Source organism: Micropterus dolomieu, unplaced genomic scaffold (genome assembly GCF_021292245.1).
Source record: "Micropterus dolomieu isolate WLL.071019.BEF.003 ecotype Adirondacks unplaced genomic scaffold, ASM2129224v1 contig_11407, whole genome shotgun sequence".
Lineage (NCBI taxonomy): Eukaryota > Metazoa > Chordata > Actinopteri > Centrarchiformes > Centrarchidae > Micropterus > Micropterus dolomieu.
In genome coordinates this window covers 158-8,906 of record NW_025740393.1, presented here as the reverse complement: position 1 = coordinate 8,906, position 8,749 = coordinate 158, and the positions used below count along the sequence as shown (strand labels likewise).

Below are 8,749 nucleotides of genomic sequence, written 5' to 3'. Positions count from 1 at the left end.
CACACACATTCATACACTGAGCCTAAGTGCTCAAACAGAAACTAACATTCATACACTGGTGGAACAGCCACCAGGGGCAATTCGGGGTTCAGTATCTTGCCCAAGGACACTTCGACACGCAGCCTGGGGGAGCCGGGGATTAAACCGCCGACCTTCCGATTAACGGCCAACCCGCTCTTCCTCCTGAGCCACAGCCGCCCTTTTCTTATCTAAAGTTAGGAAATGAACGCTGACTGAGGAACTGTTCATCTGTAACGCCCTTTTTCCTTATTACCATGGTTACCAAGCAGCTAGGATAGGAACTTTCTGTAATACGACCCCAGAAGGTTAATTATTTTAAAACTTTTATTTCTGGTCAAATCTGAGGTAGAACATATTCTATTAAAGTAGTACTAGTAAAACTATTACGATAAAATCTTTGTCAACAATCAGTAAATCTTTTGTCATTTGTCCGTGATTCAAATGAATCAAACCAAATATTTATTGACGATATATTGAATATTTATTAAATTGTAATTGAGGAAAATTACATTGTGATAATTCTCATTATTGTTTTATTGGCCAGCCCTAAGGATACGTCCTCATCAGTAACTGAGACGCGCCCCGAAAGGTTCAAATCGACCACTGGGGGGCGCTACAACTGCACAATAACTGGACGTGGAATGAAATGTTTGTGCAGCAGTTACACATCTTGCAATGTAACAATGTTAAAGCAGGTGTGTGAAATTATTTTCATGTCTCTGATGTGAAAAAAAGGCTTGAACCCACAAATCGCTGCTTGCAGCTGTTATTTTGTTGCCGCCCAAACAAAATCTCAGACACTGGTTGATATAATCTACGTGAAGGCCAGGCACTGGTCTGTAACCATCACAGCAGAAAGACATTCAGAGGTCTGAAAAATCACAAGCTGCAAACAACAAGCTGTTTCTGTACTGTGGAATATCTGCTGTTTTATAGATTATAGTAATCTGCAACTTTATATATTTTTTATTTTCATATTTAAAACCATATTTTAGTTTAACTCAAACTCTTCATATTTTGTAGTCATGTTTCTCTTGCTTGTTCTGCTCCGACAGGGTTGGTTGAAGTTTGGTTGACAATAAAAGGAACCTGAACCCGTCTGTGACTGTTATTATCTGTCGAACTAAAGCCACCGACAGGTTCTGTGAACGAGTCACTGAAGGTAACCCGAGACCTCAGTACTGACATCCGTTCAGAGGAACCTTAAAGCCGCGAGGGAGTCACCTGACTGCGGACGGCGCCGGTGAAGTCGGCCTGCTGTGGAGGGTAGACGTGGAGTTCGGCCTCGTAGGCTCCCTCTCCCTGATTCTCAGCGCTGATCTCCAGAGTCAGAGCGTTCTCGTCGCCGATGTAGATCTGCTCCCGGTCGCTGCAGCAACACAAAGAATGACAACACGCACAATAAACACTCAGACAAACATCACCTTATGTATACATTATTATTTATGCATTAGTTCTAATTGTCCTGAAATGTTTGAGTCCTGGTTCAACTACGCAAGTGTGGTTTTAATGGAGATAAAACACAGACGTGGCTTTTTATTTCTATTAAAGTGTGTTTATAAAGCGCCACTTCACGACAGAATATCGCAGACCTCTTCACCGACAGCTTCAGGTCCGGTTTACAGATGTTGTCCTCTCCACAGTCCAGCAGGATGTGAGCCTGAGGGAACAGAGAGAAGAAGAATAAAGAGACCAAACAACAGAAAGCAACAGTCTTTGTGAAACCGCTTCACAGACGGGACACACGAGGCGCTACCTGCTTGGTGACGTCGGTCGGGGCCGATATGTCGAGGATGGGCAGCAGTCCGGTTGGGTCTGCAGCCAGCTGGTAGTCCAGACTGTACTCCATGGCCACGGAGATGGGAGTGATCTTATCCCGAAACTCACGGTCGTCCTGGGAGAGAGACGGAAACACACTTCAGCTCTTGCTGTAAAATCCTGTTTTTCATAACAAGAACAAAGATTCTCCCCAACATGTGTTGTGTGTAGTTGCGAGACCTCACTGAAACATCATGCAGATTAAAAAAAATACACCTTTTCATTTTTATAAATAGAGCTTTGAGGTTAAGTCCAGCTGATTGCTGTGTTTTGTGTTGCAGAGCGCCCTCTGGTGGACAAGAGATGCAAGGACAACACTCATAACATGACTGAAGGATCCGTCTCTCTGTTTATTTTTTAATTGCCATTTTTCAGCTGTTATAAACGCAGCTACAGATTTAGCTCACAACAGCTGATGATATCGACATGTAGACTCATCGTTTAAAAGATAAACGCTCAAAATCTACGCAGCAGAACAGAGATATCCTCTTTTTAATTTCACACTCGTGTTGTAGACCGGTCTCAAGACCTCTTCTTGATGGTGTCGGTTTCAGACATTGAGGACTCGGGATTTTATTTCAAGACCAGTCAAGACCGTAACTTTGGGAATATCAATAAATTGCTTTTGCATTGTCTGATTTATTTGTTAACATCCCAACTTTGATTGGATGTAAAACCTAATAAATCATGTGTTGTTCCCGTTAACGGTTGCTGTCCCCGCCGCCCTTCACTCCAAGAAAGTGAATGAGGCAGAGAGGAGAAGATGTGGCTGTAAATTCTGCAGTGCGACCTTACTGAGACGGCTGGGACCACGTTATTAACTTTTACCGCCACTTAGAAAGAAAGAATAAAGAAATAAAGATTTAATTCATTTAATTTAAATCACGAATGAATTAGCACTTAATTCTCGTTCCACATTTTATTGTGTGTCGTGTAATGTGGGGAACTGGTCTTGGTCTTGGCTCGGTCTCAGTTTGGCCGGCCTCACACGCTCCTCCCGCGGATCGCCGCAGGCTTCCCCCCGCAGCCACTTGCGGAGCTCCTCAACTCTGAAAACCTTCAAGCACATTTTTGTTCGGCCATCACTTCTCCTAAAACTGTCAATATTCGAAATCTACTCAGCTGATTTCTCATCTCAAAACATCTCAGAAGTGGATTTAGTGATGAAATAACGTATGAAAATTGTAAAATATAAAACTGTTGCTGGCCTCTGTCTGGCGCGAATGATGATGCAGTGAATAGTGAATATTCTCTCTGACCAATCAGCAGCCTGTCCTGTTTTCACGTCACATTTTAGTTTCCCTCCGCTCGCTTGGAACCTTGACGGAGGTGATACGAAACAGTGGAAAAACCAAACAAAGGCGAGTGGAGCTGGTACCGTGCGGTGCATTTCACACACTGTTTTTCCTTTTCAAAACCTGCCGCCTACATTACCCACAATGCAAGTCTGCCTCTGACAGTTGTGTGTCACATATAGGGGGGGGGGTGTTATGCCAGCAGAGGCTAATGCAGCAGCTGCAGAGTCTGTGAGATCACGTCTTTCTGACTTCTCACCAACAGATTAGTTTCAGACTCGTAGTCTTCAGCCGACGCCGACTCAAGTGACATCACTCGAGGACATTTATCATACGTCACACAGCTCCCTCTGAGACACCGAAGGCTTTATAACACTCCCCACACCTGGAAACACCTGGAAACACCTGGAAACACTTCGACTTGAATGTCATAATGACATAATCTGTTGTTATTTGTTCTAAATGCAAACCAGTTAAAATGTTGTGGTGTTTTCATGTGTTTCACAGAAATATATTATAATTCAGTTTTGACACGCTGGTGCTCGAACTTTCTTCTTCTTTCATTTTAAAATGTGCCATTTCTCACCCGCAGGAAGACGGACTGCTCCTCGCAGGTCGGGGTTTTGCTGTTGGACACCGCCATGTTCTTTGAGTACTGAAAGGTCCGACTGTGCAGGAAGAGGACGCGTTTAGTCGCCTCCTTTTGCTTCAGGCGGTCCAACGTCAGGTCCACACGGAAATCTGGGGGGAGACCAAACACAGAGGAGATCATGAAGCGGTCTTGAAAGCGGCAGAACCACAATCGTCAGCGTGGACACGTGGCTCTGTACTGATCAAAGGTCAGCTGTCTTCATGTGTGTCACTGCTGCAGGCGGCGTTTTGCTTACTGAGAACAGCCGGAGCTCCGGTGCCGCTGGCCTTCAGACAGTACTTCACCGTAAAACTGGAAAACACACACAGACACTCAGCTGCAGCGTCACCAAGGAGAGAGGAAGGAGTCGGCGTTAGATGACAGAATTAGATTCTGCGTCTCTGAAAATAACAGCTGAAAAAGTAAGTGGCAGAGATTCACGAAAGGATCGACACCACGCTCACATCTGCCCGTTCAACATGAAGCTACAGCCAGGAGACGGTTAGCTTAGCATGAAGACAAGCTGACAACGACCCCGACGACTCGGTCTGGAGGGGAGTAAAGAACGTTTTGTATTAAAAAAAAGAAGCCGCCTGCTCTCATTGGCTGAATGTTGATGTCGAGTTATAGGCTGCTTCTCAAGTCTCTTAACTGCATCCACGTTTCCCTCACTGGCGTCTTTTCCAAACCGGGAGAGACGGGACGAGGAAATGAGACGAGACTTTTAGCGTTTGTGTCTACATACATGTGCACTGTGATGGTACCATAGACTGTATATAAAAAGGTTGGTACTAATAAAGTCTCACAGTCTCTCAGTGCAGCAGGATTCTCTTTTATCAAACACCTGCCCATGAAAAAGTATTTAGCTACTGTTTGTCCTGCTCAGAGGCACGATGCTGATATTATCTTCATTTAGATTTATTGATTCTGATGCGTTAGTGAATAACCCAGAGTATGATCATGCTGTCTTGGGATTTATTAGGTTAAATGTTTGAGGGAAATTGAAATGATGTAACTTGTATCAGAGATGACGCTCAGTTTTAGGCTTCCTGTTTATTTCCTCTTCTGATGTCCTTAAACACGACTGCATAGAGTTTTTTTGCAGGTCACATCACTCGTCACCGATCGATCGCTGCGTTCCATCGTATCAATCCAATAATTTGTTTTAGCGTAGCAGCAGCTTTCATTCATTCTTTCATCAGCTGATTTTACTCGCGGAGCCGCCGGCTGCTTCCGTCAGATGCTTTGCTCGCTTCATTAGAGACTTTAGCAGTTTAGTGTCCGACTCCTTGCGTGTTTACTATATTTTATTCTGTTTGGACTAAACTCAGGAATGAGCAGCCTCACGTGTGACTGAATAGAAATTTCTTGCTGACCGACTCTCCGACTCTCTCTGACTTTAATTGTCTCCATAATAAAAGTTGACGGGAGAAATAAAAGAAATAAAACTCTTTCTAATAAATAAATAAAGCTGTGTGTGGGGCCTTTGTTGTTCAGACCTACAATGAACAATTTTAACAAGACAGCGATACACTTGAGTTTAATGTTATCTGTTCTGATGTTTCAGATCAGTCCGATCAGCTGCAGCTTCCAATCAATATAACAGCTATCCAATAAGGGGGCGTGTCGGTCAGTAAAAGACTTCCGTGAAGGATGCACTGGTGTATCCTCGCTCAGAGCTCCTTGGAGCACAAATAACAGCTTTGGGACGGCCTGCAAGACGGCGGAGCGGAACAAGGTCCGGTTCAAGTGAGGAGCGATGAAAAGACAAATAAGAGACTTGAGAAGCAGCCATAGTCTCATTTACTTTATGCCTCATCCATTTCTTGCATTTATAGCGTCCCCTATTGGTCGATTTGAATGAAACTCTCACAAATTTTCTTTCGTAAATTTAACCTCCGTTTCCACTTCTATGCAGATGACACCCAGCTCTACCTGTCCACCAAACCTACCACATCTCTCCCACCCACCTCCCTCTCTGATTGCCTAACTGAAATCAAATCCTGGTTCTCCTGCAACTTCCTCAAACTTAACAGTGACAAAACGGAGGTTCTCCTCATTGGCACCAAATCCACTTTGACTAAATCTGACAGTTTTTCTCTTACCATTGACAACTCCACAGTTTTCCCCTCCCCTCAGGTCAAGAGTCTGGGTGTGATCCTAGACTGCACACTTTCACTTCAAGCTCACATTAATAATGTCACTCGGTCTGCATACTTTCATTTACGTAACATTAATCGCCTCCGACCGTCTCTCTGCCCCTCGTCTCTGGAACTCTCTTCCACCAGACATCCGCAACATTGACTCGCTTTCCGTTTTTAAATCCCGCCTGAAAACACATCTTTTTAAATATCCCACGTGATCACAGCAATCTTTGTTTCCAGTTGTTTTGTACCCTGATTTTATTCACTGTAATTATAGTTGTTAATTCTATCGATTATTGCTGTACTGTTTTATTGTGTTTTGTGAGGTGACCTTGAGTGTTCAGAAAGGCGCCTATAAATAAAATGTTTTATTATTATTAGTATTATTAGAACATGTTCCAGTTACTTCTGAGGATATATCCTGCACGTTAGTGTGATGATTGGAGAATTAACATCTGTTATATTGTCTAATTTGTGTGATACACTTGTAGCGCCCCCTTTAATTTGAATTACACTTTCAGGGCTCATGTCTCAGGCACTTATGTGAACATATCCTGTGAGTTTTGTGATGAGTGGACAAACTGTTGCCGATTATTGTCTGTTTATGTCCTGAGACACACCCCTTTCTAAACGTTTTAGTCAATATCTTGAAAGCCAAATGAGATATCAACAAACTTTACGCAACTTTTGATCAGCTTGGTCCAAATATGATCTACCGAAGATTTTGTGGCAGTCGGAGATCCGGAGTAGTGACAGAATTTTTCAAAAGATTTTAAATGGCGGAAAAATGTTCTTCTTCCAGCACTGACAAAAAAACCCAAACAATAGGGTTAACCCTTAATTTATACTTAAAACACAACTACGATAACAAATGGAAGACTTGATATACGGGGAGGGCATGCTGATAAAAGCTGTGTCAACATTTCCTTTACACAGTCAGAGCTTCCTGCACCTGAACTCTCCCTTTCTCCCTTTTTGTTTTCTTTTCAGACGATATCACAATTTCAATCATCCACAGAAAAGCACGCGCGTGTGTTCATGTGTAAAGATGTTTTTTCAGACAGGGCGGAGAAAGGAAGCAAAAAGAAACACATCGCTTCATGATCACTGTTCAGAGAACAGTCAGGACAGACTCACCAGGACACATGAGTGGTTGTTCCAGGAAGTGTGCAGGTCTTCTCCTCTGGGTTGATGATCTGAGGCGTGATGTCTAACGTGGCGTTCACACTGATGACTGGTCGAGCTCTGACACACACACACACACACAGTTTTATTTCACTTTGCAGCTCAGCGGCTCGCTAACGGACTGCTGGTCAACGTAGTGTTTAAATTTCATCCCTCAGACAAATCTGAGAGCAGCTAAAGGATGAATTCAGCTGCATTACAACACAGAGAGCAGGAGTCAGAAATGAATGAGATGCATCATTAAAAATTAGTTTTAAGTCAACTGCCAATAAATACAGACATTTATATAAATTAATTTCAGGCCTCAGCTGCTCCATTCAAAAAAAAACCCCTGCATGATAAAAATAGAGGAAAACTTATTATGATAATAATTTATTATTTTCAGAATAATTGAGTGCAACTACAGTTCCCATAATGCCGTGTGTATCATTGTCTGTGTGGATAGATTTTTCTCTGAGAAGATGGATAACACACTACCAGTTAGAAGTTTAAGAACAGCCGCCATGTTTGTAGTTCTTATGTGAAAATAAGTAGTTTAAGTCCAGTCAAAAACCTTAAATGGTACCAAAGTAAGCAGCAAAAGTTACCAAAGTCACCAAAACAGACACTCTCAGATCTAGAATTAACAATTAAATGAAGGAGTTTTGTTCATTATTTCACAACTTTCAGTTATTCTGCAGCAGTGGAAGGAAAGTAAACAGCTTGGAGCAGCCTGTTAGTACTCCATCAGAAGCTTTATTTGGACTGTATTACATCTATTATATATAATATTAATGAGGGAAGACAGAGAAGCTGGTCATCAGTTGATCCTACGGAGAAATAATGAACAAAACTCCTTTATTTAATTGTTAATTTTAGATGTTGTTTTCTTATCGTAAACTAACTTTTGCTGCTGACTTTGTTCCATTAAAGGTTTTTCACTGGACTTGAACTACTTAGATTTACAGAAGAACTACAAATATGGCGGGTGTTTTTAAAACTTTTGAGTGGTAGTACAATAATTATTAAAATTTCGCTGCAGTGAAGGGGGATAAATAAATTAGCAGGAGAACGAGACTCTGGGCTGAAAGGGTTAAGTGGTTCCTAACGGCTTCTGTAAAGTCGGGAGGAGAAAACAGCAGCGCTTTGATATCAGAGGTGGCCTCGCTCATTAAACTCCTCCAGCAGGGGTGAACACACAGGATGATTACCTGTATAAAACAGCTTTGTCTGCTCCAAACACTCCCACTATTAAATCTGAAAGACAGAAAACACATCAGCTTTTACACAACAGCAGTTCACTTGATCCCTGCGGTGCCTCCACACATATACAGTGTGCATATACAGTATCTCACAAAGTGAGTCCACCCCTCACATGTTTGTAAATATCTGATTCTATCTCTCGCTACTTTACACTGTTATACAAGCTGCACGCTCGCTACTTTACACTGTCATACAAGCTGCACGCTCGCTACTTTACACTGTCATACAAGCTGCACGCTCGCTACTTTACACTGTCATACAAGCTGCACGCTCGCTACTTTACACTGTCATACAAGCTGCACGCTCACTACTTTACACTGTTATACAAGCTGCACGCTCACTACTTTACACTGTTATACAAGCTGCACGCTCACTACTTTACACTGTTATACAAGCTGCACGCTCACTACTTT

At 42.6% G+C, this 8,749-nt stretch overlaps 1 protein-coding gene across 1 annotated transcript; it reads right to left on the bottom strand.

The window, feature by feature from the left end:
• Window positions 1–1,217: 1,217 nt before the first annotated feature.
• LOC123965819 (integrin alpha-V-like) lies at window positions 1,218–8,334 on the bottom strand (the record flags this gene model as incomplete). The annotated part of the gene is made up of 7 exons (XM_046042170.1): window positions 1,218–1,390; window positions 1,614–1,681; window positions 1,778–1,915; window positions 3,721–3,875; window positions 4,022–4,077; window positions 7,047–7,154; window positions 8,285–8,334. Coding segments are annotated over 7 exons (741 nt in total), but the record flags the coding sequence as incomplete, so codon positions are not given.
• Between the last annotated feature and the right edge of the window lie 415 nt (window positions 8,335–8,749).